General features: G+C 45.9%; 1 protein-coding gene across 2 annotated transcripts in view; it reads left to right on the top strand.

Annotated features, from left to right (window-relative positions):
* Nucleotides 1–10,027, top strand: part of PDLIM4 (PDZ and LIM domain 4) — a 100,876-nt gene extending 90,849 nt beyond the window's left edge. The window contains exons 4-7 of one of the 2 annotated variants that reach the window (XM_036748303.1): nucleotides 187–356; nucleotides 4,167–4,324; nucleotides 8,296–8,416; nucleotides 9,147–10,027. In XM_036748303.1, coding sequence (XP_036604198.1) covers nucleotides 187–356; nucleotides 4,167–4,324; nucleotides 8,296–8,416; nucleotides 9,147–9,351 — 654 coding nt within the window. In that variant the 3' untranslated portion in view covers nucleotides 9,352–10,027. Of the gene's footprint in view, nucleotides 1–186; nucleotides 357–4,163; nucleotides 4,325–8,295; nucleotides 8,417–9,146 lie in introns of both variants that reach the window. The other variant, XM_036748301.1, reaches the window with a different exon arrangement.
* Nucleotides 10,028–13,460: the final 3,433 nt, after the last annotated feature.

The following is a 13,460-nucleotide window of genomic DNA, read 5'->3' as shown; positions in this document are numbered from 1 at the left end:
ATGACCATTTGTCAAAATAAATCGAATTGAATTGAATAGAAAACAGTGACTCAGAAAAAAGAGGCCAAGGAGATGCTGGCAAAAGCAGCAATCTCTTTCAGATGTCTATGTTAGAGTAGATGCATACTTTACTGTTGCCTCAGTTTACCCCGACTCTCCTGAGCTGCCTCATTTTCTTACTTCTAGGACAATGGATTCACTCACAGTAGAAGGTCTTCAGCCTCAGGTGGGAGCCTGGCTGACAGCAGGACTAGCCTGGGCCTCCAATATGGGACACCATCCCGCCTCTATTCCCACAACAGTGAGGCCAGTCTGCAAGCACAGATGAGCAACCTCCGTGTGTCTCCACCCCACAGGTAAGTGGAACAGCTGACCCTCACTGAGCCCCTAACATTTCCCTAAAAAGCACCACTGCCAACATGCTATAATGCCTCAGGATCCACCATGAATACTTCTACCCTGTGAGGCCAGGATGCTCTCCAAGGTAAGCTTCCCCCTCCCCAGGAATATAGCCCTGGCCTCATCTCCTCCCTACTCTATCCCCTAACCCAGGGGTGGGGAACCTGTGGCCTCAAGGCCACATGTGGCCCTCTAGGTCCTTAAGTGTGACCTTTTGACCGACTCCAAGTTTTACCAAACAAATCCTTTTATTAAGGGGGTTTGTTCTGTGAAGTTTGGATTCAGTCAAAGGGACCAACTTGAGGACCTAGAGGACCACATGTGGCCTTGAGGCCATAGGTTTCCCACCCCTGCCCTAACCCAAACTGGACCTGCAGGAATGATTTTTTGGCTGCCCTCATTTCTCCTTCAAAACTCCACAGTTCCAGCCCCACTTTTTTGCCTTCCTGGGGCTTCTATTACCCTGTGCCACCTACCCTAGCTTTTATTGACTCCACCTGCTAAATTGTAGAGCTTTAGTCTCAAGTGAATCCCTTTGGTCATTCAGAAGAAAGGAAATGACCCCCTCCTGAGAGGGAGCAGCCCCAGACACTTCCTCCTCCGAGAAATATCTGGTTTCTCAGACATTATACAGAAACTGGTGCCCCTATTCCAGACAGGCAGGAATTAAGAAGCAGGTTTGGGCTGGAAGAAATAGATGTTAACATCCAGTTAAAAACAATGACAAATTAGTGGGGCATAGCTATGAGTTGACACATTCTTCATGGTACCTCAAGAGAGAGTCCATCAATGAGCATTTGTCCTTTGGGTCTTTTCTCCTAGAAAAGAAGAATAGGGATCAGGCCTGTGACTTCATTGGTTTGTGGAGCTCCTGGTATGGAAATCCCACTACCAAAGCAAGTCAGCACTTTCCATGCAATTTATTTAGTCTTCCACAGTTCAACACAGTGGTTGCTGATTTGATGAAATGACTTACCCAGGGCCATACAGCCAGTATGTGTCAGAGGTAGGACTTGAACCCAGGACTTCCTGGCTCTGAAACCTCTCTCTATCCACTACACCATGCTGCCTGTCAAACAACAAAATACATGTCCTAGGGCAAGCTCAGTGAGAACAGAAACCTCAAGTGGAGCAAAATGGCTTCATTTTGATTTTCAGACAGAAAGAAACAGGTGTTAAACATTCAGTAAATCAGCCAACAGACTTAGCCATCAAAGATGCAGTCATCTGCCTTTCTCTCCAGCTCTGATTATGTTTTCCAGAATTCCATGTTCTTCAGCCCCTCCTGGGATTTATCTCCATTTTTCCAGACTTGATTTTTAACTGGTCTCCCCATTGTTCATCTTTTTCTGCCCCAGGATTCCAGCTGTCCTGCGAGGTCTAGGATAGAGGTCTGTGTCTAAGGCATGGTCTGGCCAGGCACTACTTCCTCTCTCATTGGCTCTGAGACACATTATTTTCTTTATTCAAAAAAATTGTACCCATATCTTTTATTTTTACATCACTTTCATTTCCAAATAATTCCCTCCCTACTCCACTACCCGGAGAACCACTCCTATAACAAAAATTAAAAGGAAAGAAGAAAAAAGAGTGGTTCAGCAAAAATATCCAACACATAAAACGAGTCGGACAGTATATGCAATGCTTTGCATTCATCATCCCCCACTTCTGTGAAGAAATGTTCATTTAATCTAAACTTTAATTCAGCCATAAAAAAATAGGATGGGGGGGCTTTTTGGATCCTGACCAAAGGTTGGCAATGAAAGCAACCTCCTTCCAAGTTCCTCTGGGCATGGCAGAAGCAGCTCTGTCTTTGGACGTGAGCATGTAGGGAAGTCCCAAGCAATCGGTCAGATTTTGGTGGTGATGCTAAAAGCGTAGCTCTAGTCACCCTACTTTCTTCTGCCACAGGAACACAGGGCAGGTGTGCACTGGGTCCTAAGAAGGGGGCCCTAAAGATGCCAGGGACACGTGTAATGTTTTGGGTCTGGGTTTCCACCCAGGACATGGGGTTGTGACCCTGCCCTTTGCTAGGTACTCAGCTCCTTCCCCACCAAACAAGACAGTGTTTCCTCACCACTAGTCAGTTCTAATTCTCATTAGCTTATTTTTTGGTCCAAAACTTTCACTATCAAAAACCTTAAAAACTATAGTTAGAATATTTTGGAAATCTTCTACCCTTCTCCTCCCCAATCTCCTTTACCTCAGTTTCCTCATCTGTAAAATAAAGGGATTGGACTAAATGACCTCTGAGGTCTGATTCAACGCGGCCTCCTTCCCCGCAGCGCAGGGTCACAGTGTTGAGTCTCTGAGAGCCGCCCTGACAAATTTGTGGAAAGATCAGATAATTTGCCAGCTTGCAGTATAGAATCATAGACTGAGGGCCGGGAGGGACCTTTGAGATCCTCTAGTCCAGAGGTGTCAGACCCACGGCCTTCAAAACCCTCCTTGGCCAAATCGGATTAAAATGTAATTGGGAACTGTTTAATAAAATAAATAAAAATACAATACAACACAGAAAATGTTAATTTGTAGTTTCCCAAGTCAATATGTGGCTGTTCCGATCACTATAAGAGTTTGGCACTACTGCATCAGTCCAAGCCCCCTCCCATTTCACAGTTGAAGAAACTGAGGCCCGGAGGTGGAGTAACTTGACCAGGGTCACACAGGTAGAAAGTGATTATAGGATCATAGATTTAGGGCTAGAAAGGGTCTTAGAGGCCATCCAGTCTAAACCCCCTCATTCTACAGAAGAGGAAACACACCCAAAGTGCTTTGTCAAGGTTACACTGGGAGATTGAACACAGGTCCTCTGACTCCTGAACAAGCGCATTTTCCACTGTACCACATTGCCTCAGTCATAGGTTAGGCTTGAAAACACCACACTTAATCATTCTGCTTTACTTCAGCTTCTCCCCGAGGATGCCCCATGGATTTTGTGAAGCTCATACAGCTCCTGGCTCTCCACCCCTTAAACCATGGGGAGCTTTGGGCCACGATTTTATGTAGGATTTGAACAGGAAGGGAGAGACACGGACATGGGAAAGGAAGGAACTCCACAAAGTTGGTGACTGTGCTGTCTAGTGGGGAGCCCTGAGCTCCTCCAGGCCCCCAGTGAGGGAGACAAAGGCCGGGAGTGCACACTGGGAGGCCTCTCTCCTAAAAAGCCTGTTACCGGGACACTCCCATTTCAGTATCATGATGCAGTGGAAAGAATGTCGATGGGGAGGCAGAGAACCTGAGCTCGGATCTCAGCGCTTTGGCACTTTTTATCTGATGAGCCTTGGGGATGTCACTGAATCACTCTGGGCCTCTGTATCTTCATCTTCAAAATAAGGGAGTGGGATTCTATAACTCCTACCTTCCTTTCCAGCTCTAAATCTATGACCCTTCGCAGATATGATCCTTTCTCCTGATCTCTAAACAGCTTGGACTCCTTCCAGTCAAGATAGCTCAGGGAAGACTCTCCTTCCCTCTAGAGGTATGAGGCAGCATTACTAGGGCCTAGAGGGGAGAGCAGAGTCTCTCTAGGAGAGAGAGCAGAGTGGGCCACTCTGCCCCCGCCTCCACCACCTCCCCACTCCTCCAACTGACCCAAACCAGGCTGAGCTCTGATCCAACCAGATGAGGAGTTGGGTCTATCAGACCCCAGACATCTCCTCCGGTTAGCCTGAGCCATCTTGCATGAGTGTAAGGGTCCGTTGCAGGTGGCAGCTAGAAAGTTCCCACATAGGACCTGTGTTTTCTCTCTCTTCCACTCCCAGCAGTGCTGACTCGACAAGATCCCTCCCAAGGAGCAGGAATGGCATTGACGTGGAATCTGATGTGTATAAAATGCTCCAGGAATATGGAGAACCTGCCTCGGAGCCCAAGCAGTCTGGGTCCTTCAGATACCTACAGGGCATGCTAGAAGCGGGAGAGAATGGTAAGAAGTCTTCATGTGCCCAAGGTTCTCCACTTGTACCTCTCTTCTTGCTCTATGTCCCACCCTCCCTTCCTTGCCCCCACCCAGTCTTATGCTCACCTAGGAAAGAGTATGACAAAGCAGGAAAAATCCAAATTGTGGAATCAGAGGTCCTGCATTCAAAGCCCGTCTCTGCCCCTTATTGACTGGCTGTGTGACCTTGGAGTAGTTACTTAACCTCTTAGGGCCTCAGTGTCCTCATGAGAAGGATGGTCTCAACGAATTGAGTGCCTAAGGTCATCCATTAGCCGTAAGATGGGGGTTGGGAGGGGCAGGGCTCAAAATAACAGCTTTCAAAAAAAATAAGCTTCCCTGTAGACAGTTAACACTTGTGGATTGCTCATTTCTGAGCTAGGAGTGCCACAGTCTGATGTGGTCAACACTGGACTGAGAGCCAGGAACCTTGGGTTCTCCTCTGAGCTCATCTCCTAATAACTCTCAGGCCCAGAGAGATTAAGTAACCTGTCTGGTGTGATACTCTAACATTCTTTTCTCTCTTTTTTTAAGGCTCTAAATTTTTTTTTATAAATTATGAACCAAACAGTCATCAGCAAACACAAGCATTTCAATATACAAATTTTTTTTAAAGAAGGATTGTGTATGAAATCGACATCACACTGTCATCACCTATAAAACGGCTCTGTGCACACCAACGAGAGCTTAAGCAAAACTAAAGGATGAGACTTGGGCATTTGGGGTACTGTCTGAATTTCTCATCATCATCATTCTCCTTCTGAGGCACAGCTCTCAGAGAAGTTACACTCGGGGGAGGGGGTGGGGGCAAGACTCAGCAATCCATCGGAGACAGACAGACTGACTTTAGGCAGTGCAGGCCAGACACTAAGACTTGTAGGGCTAATTGGTTTGTCAGAGAGAACTGACTTCATCTGTCCGTGGGTGGTCAAGAGCTGAGGTAACAGACTTCTGGGATTTCCTTCAAAGGATATATTTATCTCTCTTCTCTCTCTCTCTCTCTCTCTCTCTCTCTCTCTCTCTCTCTCTCTCTCTCTCTCTCCCTATCTCTCTCTCCTTTTAATTTTTTTGGAGGCAATCAGAGTTAAGTGACTTGCCCAGGGTCACACAGCTGATAAGCATCTGAGGCTAGATTCAAACTCAGGTCTCTTGACTCCAGGGCTGGTGCTCTATCCACTGCACAACCTAGCTGCTCCTCAGTAATCCCTTAATTGACAACTCTAATGTCTTCTTTTCAACCCTCATCCTTAACCTCTCTATAAAGCATTTAACACCATTGACCATCTTCTCCTGGATGTATTCTCCTCTCTGAATTCTCAGGAGTTTGCTCTTTCTTGGTGCTCTTTCTACCTATCTTACTTCTTTTGTTCAGTCTTTTTTTTTGCTGGATCTTTTTTGCTTGAAAACGGGTGAGCGCCCCCAAGGCTCTGTTCTAGTTTCTCTTTTCTTTCTGTATTCTCTCACTTGGTGATCTCATCAGCTCCCATGGGTCCAAATTTTCATCTTCATAAGATGATTCTCAGATCTATTTATCCAGCCTTAGTCTCTCAAAATCCAGTCTTGAATCCCAAACTGTCTTTTGGACATCCCAAACTGTATATCCCATAGGACAGACTAGAAGTTTATGTGGGAAGGACATTCTAAGCAGCTGGGCTGAGAGCTAATTAGACCTCACTCTTGTGATTTTGAGAATCTATGTCAGGTTATGGGAGGACCCTTTCCCTCTTCCCTGCCCTAACCTGGTGCTTGCCCTGGTAAATTCTGCTACCACAACCCTAAGAACTGGACATTTACCATATTTATACCAGGATTTCGAGATTATAGCCTTTATGATTTTTTGCTTCTCTGCAACTTTGCCAGAAGGTGGGAGGGATGAGACCCCTATGCTCCAGCTCTGATGTCCTCTGTAAAAGCTATCTCAGCCTTAAATGTAGCATCTGAAAGTTCTTCCCTCTCTCCTGCGTCAGGCAGCATCAGATTGCCAGGTATGGTCTCAGAGACATTGAGGTCTCTGCCAAGGATGACAGAGTCCCATAGCCAGTGCCAGTGCTGAGTTGGCAGGAAGCAGAGGAGTTGGGTAGATATTCCCTGGAAATAGCCAAAGGTCATCCAGCCTTTGTCTTCCCATGTGCCTCAGTTTGGATTATTGGCCCAAATCGACCAAAATAATGAGTTTAATATCCTTGCTTCCCAAAGCTCTTAGTTTGTGGTAGTAGAGTATGTGTGTGTGTGGAGGGGATTGTTTGTTTGTTTGTTTTACCCACAAAAAAGATGAACCTGAGTGTCCATCTTTACCTACAGAAGTTATGTTGTGTTTGTCCTTTGTTTTCAAAGAGGACCATGGCATCAGGGAAATGATGACATGACTTGCAATTGACGTTTGAGTGAGGGAGGGCTGTGCAGGGTCACCAGCCTCACTTTCTCTTCCATTGCCATTTGGGTCCAGTGACCAGATATTCACCAGGACAACTGGAGATGGCCCAGGATGCAATGGGAGATCCTGGCCCTTTTTGGGTGGGGATAAAGGTGCACAGGCCTGCATCCACTCTGGGCTATAGCTTAAAATTATCCCATTTCTAGTTCTCAGTCCCAAATGTGTGGGCAGCATCACAATTGATTATCAGACACTAGTAATTAGAAAGGAACAGGAGAAAAGTAATGGAAAAAGCAATGCTTTTTAGAGGGTTCAAATCCTTGCCTGATGCTTATGAGTGACTTTGGGGAAGTCACCTAACTTCTCAGGACCTTAGTTTCTTCATCTACAAAATTAGGCTGTAGGACTGGTTGATCTTCAAGGTCCCTTACCTTTCTAAAACTATGATCTTGTGACTATATTTTTGCACATCTGTAAAAATATGACCTTTATGTGTATAGTAGCATGCTCAAGGCAAGGCTTAGGGGTGTCATTTCAGATGTCTGTGCATATGTGTATGTGAACATATGCCCACATGCAGTGGCTATACATGTGTACTAGTCTCACAGTGGAGTACAGGTTTATGACTTAGAAGGGGGCGGGGAAGACCAAGGTGGTGGGATGAGAAAAGGGCAAGGAGGAGAGGGCTTAACTGCCCTAGGCGAGGAGGTCAGGTCACTGTGTACCTCATCTTCAATGATTCTCATTCATTATGCATCACATAGGAATAGAACTGGGAGATCAGTCAGTCAACCAACAAGCATTTATTAAACACCTGCTGTGTGCTGGACACCAGGTTAGGTGCTGGAGGTAAAAAGATGAAAGTAGGACAGCCAATGCCTGCCCTCAAGGAGCTTACCTTCCTTCTAGAGGAATACGATTTGTTCACAGATAAGTGAGATCAGAATGTATACAAAAGAAATACACAGAGATTTCAGACTGGATGAATCATCGTTCCCATCATTACATAGTCAATTGGTTGGAGGAGTCTGTTGGTACTCTCACAGACTAGGGTGCATGGAACAGGATGGGAAGCTGGAAAGGGTGGGAGACTGAGAAGAATAAGGGCAAGATGGGATCCCAGGGGACAGCTGTCTCTCAGGGTCACATGATGGGTGGATCAGACAGCGAAGTACCTGAATGAAGGCATCATTACATCTCTGGAACCAGAAACCAAGGCAAAGATCTCAAAGCCTCATGTCCGTGCGTTACAAGCCTGCCACAAAGGAACTAGAATTTGGTTTTCAAAAAGAAGGTTGTGACTTTTCACAGTCCAGTGGCTCTCAACCCCTACAGATTCAGATGGGACATGATATGTATGCCCCCAACCTGTCTGGGCCTGTGGCATATACCTGTCCCCAAGTGACACATACATGTTCTCCATCTTTCTTGGGTTCTCATCTGTGGTACAAATGACTATGTGTGATTTGTTCGTCTCTCTCTTCTGGGCTCCTGTCCCAACTGCCCAGCTCCCTAAACTTTAGCTTGATGGTCAGGAAGATTTCAAGCCTGGTCCATGTCCAACACGTGTCCCTTCACTTGGCAGGTGAGAAACTAGATCGGCCAGGTGGCCCCAGAAGCCTCAAGTCTCCTGTCTCCAAGCTAGGTGGCCCCATGGGCAGCCTGCAGCTGCTCCCTGAGTGTACCAGATGTGGGAATGGCATCGTGTGAGTACATACTTACAGCTTCCTTCCTCCCTCTCTTCCTCTGTGTCGGTTCTGGGGCTGGGGGATGTTATGCAGGCCTGGTTCTCTTGCAACGATGAGAAAGCCTTTTGTAAACTGTTGCTATGAAAGACATCTATGTTTCTTTAATTCCAAAAACTCCCATGAAAGGATTCAGGACACAGATAGCTTGTGCAATGGTTTGTAATGCATGTGCCAAAGACATTGACACAGATTCTGGGGACCCAAGATGTGGGCTGTGTTAGCCCCATATGTTATGTTGAGTTCTCCCTTTGCTGGAGATTTAGGGGTAGGATGTATTTTTGGTCTTTTAATGCTATCTTAATTTGCAAAACCCCTTCTCTCTCCCCTACCCAACAAACCATCCCTTGTAACAAAGAATGTTTAAAAAGAGGAATAAATAGCAGTTCAGCAAAATTAGCCATCACGTCAGCTGAATATGCAATGTTCCATACCCATAGTCCTCTACCTCTACAAAGAAAGGATGAAGGTGCATTTTCCCATCTCTCATTAGGGACAAGTTCAGTCATTATAATTTTACGGCATTCAGTTGGGGGTCCCGTCATCATTACATTTTCATTGTTGAGGTCTTAAAGTATGTTTAATAAAGGTAAAAAAAGGGAGGGGGAGGGCCAACAGGTGAAAGCTGGTGCTAGGTGGTGATCAAAACATCTGTCATAATTTCTCTTCTTGCCTTTCCCTCTCTTCCCAGGGGCACAATTGTGAAGGCACGGGACAAACTCTACCACCCTGAGTGCTTCATGTGCAGTGACTGTGGCCTCAACCTCAAGCAGCGAGGGTACTTCTTTATTGAGGAGTGTCTGTATTGTGAGACCCATGCCAAGGCCCGGGTGAAGCCCCCAGAGGGCTACGACGTTGTAGCTGTCTACCCCAATGCCAAAGTTGAACTTGTCTGAGAGCAGCCCAGCCCCCCCAGACCTAGGGGAGTTGACAGGGTGGCTTGCCCTAACGATGTACACATACACACTACACCCTTTATAACACAGCTCAAACCTTGTAGGTGACACCTCCACAGTAAAACACCTTTTCCCTCAGGACAAGGAAAGGTATCAAATTTGCCCCACAGAAGAGCTATTTCCTGCTCCTCACGCTGCTCCCTGTCTATATCGTAATTCCTGCTTTTGTTAACATTTCTGCCCTGGTCTCATCCAGACTCTCTGTAAATATAGGAAGACTTTTCTACCTTGTCACCAATAAAACCAGCGTTCTGTATTTTGAGTACCTTTTCATGGCATAGTGAACATGTTCAAGAGTTCATAGGAAAAAAAGATGAGTTACTTGAATCACCTTAAATGAGTGGCACTGAATTTTAAAATATGATTTTATCTTATTTTTATTTTATTCATATCTTTTGTATTTATATCATCCTTTTACCAAATATCTTCCTCCCCTTACACTCCTATCATCCCTTGTAAAGCCAAAAGCTAGGTCTGACCATATTTGCAATATTCCACACCCACAGACTTCACCTTTGAAAAGAAAGGGCCAACTTTCTTGGTCATTGTAATTACACATCTTTCAGTTTTGTTTCCTTATTCTTTCTACTTACATTATTATAATCATCTTACTGTTTTTCTGGTTTTGCTTACTTCACTCTGTGTCCGTTAATACAAGTCTTCTCATGCTTCTCTGAAGTCTTTCTATTTATCATAAAATGTGGGAGACTTTGGAAGGAGTGCTAGCTCTGAAATCAGAGGAGCTAGACTCCAGGCTCACCTTTGATCGTTCCTTCTTGTGGCTCTTTGGAGAAGTCATTTAACTTCTTGGGACCCGCTTCCTCATCTGTAAAATGAGGGGGTTGGACTAGATGGCCTCTGATAGCCCTAGATCTGGATCTAAGATCTAAGGTTTCAAATTTGTGTTTCTTGCCAACCCCATGGAGTCTGACCCAGCTCTGATTCAGCCTCTCCTGCTCAGTCATCAAGGCACACCAGGCCACACATGGCCGCACAGTAGCAAAAAGTAGTCAAAAGGATTAGGAGATGCTGTTTCTTTCCAGGGACAAAGGACATAATACCAGAAGCACCCCACTCCCATAGGGAGTGATAGAGAGGATATCAGAGACTGTCAGGGAGGAAGGAATAGACATTTAACCCAAAGCGATTGCTACTGCTCTTCTCTCCTTGTAGTGGAAGGGGGCCTAGGTGAAGGAATGGCCACTCATTGCCATTTTATACTTTGTTTCTGGTCAAGACTCCGACATCCCTCATGCCCCAAAGGGTACAAGACCTGGGTGCCACCTTTCGTATCCTCAAGAGGACATCCAGGGCCATGAGCACTGCTATAGCCACGGCATAAAAGGGAAGGAAGGGCAACTGTGCCCACCCCCTGCCCCACATTGAACCTTGACTCTTTCCCCAGGCAGACCCATGACCCTTTGGGACCATAATTCCTTCCTCTGGTTTGAGGTCCAAGCTGATGATGCTTAGGTATGAACTAGTCTTCTTAGCGATGTGATCACCCTTAATCATTGAGTACTTGTTCAATACGTACTATGTGCCAGGCACCATATGAGGCACTAAGAGGGCATGTGAAGACACAAATGAAATAGTTCCTGCCCTCAAGGAGCTGATATTCAACTGGAGGCATACCACATGTTCATAGATAAATAAGTATAGAATATATACACATAAATGCAAAATGATAGTGCCAGATACTCACAAACAAAGGGAATCAGAGAAAGCCTCTTGAAAGAGGTGGCCTGAGCTGAGCTTTGAAGGGAGTTCTAAGAGGCTGAGGTGAAGAGGGAAAGTGGGGGGAGGGGGACTTCCCGGGCCTAAGTGAAAAGGCCGAACCTGCCAATATCATGTAGTTAGCAGAGAGCAAAATCCAGGGAGGGGTTTTTAAATGTGCCTACCAAGGGAAGACAAACCCCTGTCCTGGGTTAGATACATTAAGGGCAATGAGTGACAGTGGCCAAGGACAGGGCAGTGAATGGTATTTCATGGTGCACACTGTCCTTGCTGGAGGACACATGTCACAAGCTGTAGTGGAAGGCAGGAATCTACACAGATCCAAGACACGCATTGCATACGTGAACCTTCTCCAGAGGGTGGGAAGTGAGAGCCTGCTGATCTGAACATCTCTACTGTTAATTATGCTTAGTTTAAGGGAATCACATTTTAGGAAGAATATTGACAGATAATTCAATCCAAAGGAAAGTGACCTTGATGGTGAGGGGGCTGGCAACCATGCCCTGGGTGGATTGCTGGAAGGAAGTGGGGATGTTTATCCAGCAGAAAACTAGGGTTGGGGGGAGATAAAATATCTCAAGTATTTGAAAGACTGTCCTGTCGACGAGGGATTATAGCTGTTCCTCTTGGCTCCAGATGAAAGAACTAGGAAGCTGCAGGTGGAAGGGGTACAAGTGTGTTTAGGCAGGAGCTTTCTAACAAAGCTATACAGAAGGGGGATGGACTGTCATTCCACTGAGGTAATGGATTCCTCTTCACCTGGGGTATTCAAATAGAGAATGGACCACCATTTGTCAAGACTGTCTTGAAGAGGATGACAACATTGAGGTAGGAGCTGGATTAGATGGCCTCCCTTTCAGCTATCAGTTTCTATGATTCTATACCTAAGGGACTAGGTGATAAGAGTATTGGACTTGGAGTCAGGAAAACCTGAGTTCAAATCCAGCCATAGATACTTACTAGCTGTTTGACTCTGGGCAAGCCACTTAACCTAAATGAGCCTCAGTTCTCTCATCTGTAAAATAGGGACAATAATAGAAGCTACCTCCCAAGTGAGGTTGTTGTAAGGACAAAATGAGACTATATTCATTATAATCTAATAAAATTCATTATAAGTGTTTTTCTAACCTCAATGCACTATATAAATGGTAGCTGTTGTGATTTTCTGTGAGGCTATGTGGGTGAGGAGGAAGGGAAGCTGCTCTGCTAGACACAGGGGAACAGAGGAGTTTTTTCTTTCTCTCAGCAGTTCTATGATCTCTTAGCAAACTGTCCACCCAGTACCCAGGCCCTGGAGACAAAGAAACTCAGAGAGGATTCTAGCACCAGTCCCAAATAGTGACTCATTCCCTGGCCTAGCTTCCAACAACCCCTACTCCCCTCACCCCGGGCTGAGAGATGTTCTCACACATGCCAGGGCCAGAGCCAAGAGAGAATCTGAAACTTGACCTGCTCGGGACCCCACTCCCCATTACTTCTGAGCACCAGGTGTGGACATGTGGGGAAACAGAGATGCGTTCATTCTGTTCTCTAGACAGCCCAGGACATAAAAAAAGTCGTTTGAGTACTTGGAAACTAGAGGATACTTGCTTCAAGGCAAGGTCAACACTCCGGCTGAGGTGGGAGGTCAGATGATCCTCAGGCCTGCAGTATGAAGGGAAGAAGGAAACAGAAGGAGGAAAAACAGCTATCTGCTACACCATAACTCAGTCTCAATTCATCAAGTACTCCTAGTCTTCACGAGTAAAACCCAATGCTGAATTCCACTGGTCCGAGGGGGAAGGAGAAGTCAGAAGGAACAAGTCGACACTGTCCCCTTGAGGAGTTCCCAGTCTGGGAGAGACATAAAAAGAGCACCCCCAGGCCATGATTTCAGTGAGCTCATTGGGAGGGAGGGAGGAGAGGAGAGAAGCAAACCTGCCCTCTGAGAGATTGAAATCTGGGGATGGAGGGTGAGTGGGTGAGTGACCAAACTCACAAAGAAAACAGGAAAGCAATAAGACTAGCTTGAGTGGGATTTGGTAACAGTAAATGAATTCAGCTCATTCATTTTTGGAGGGTGAGAGAAGAAGGCCTAGGCTATGCACGGCCTGGGGCCAAGTATTCAAAAGCTTTGCTAGGAAAATCCTGAGGCTCATGGTAGGCATTTGTTGAGCCATGCCAGGAGCCCACACAGCCTGTTCAGAACTATCATTGAGGGGAAAGAATCAGTCATGGTTGCCTGTGCCTGGTGGGAACGGACCATCGCCCACCATGGAAAATCATAGTTTCACTGGATGGAAAAGCGTTAGTCCTCTGATTGGTATTTAGTA

This window comes from Trichosurus vulpecula, chromosome 3 (assembly GCF_011100635.1).
Source record: "Trichosurus vulpecula isolate mTriVul1 chromosome 3, mTriVul1.pri, whole genome shotgun sequence".
Classification (NCBI taxonomy): Eukaryota; Metazoa; Chordata; class Mammalia; order Diprotodontia; family Phalangeridae; genus Trichosurus; species Trichosurus vulpecula.
The sequence above is the reverse complement of the archived record's forward strand: the minus strand, read 5'-3'. Positions and strand labels throughout refer to the sequence as shown.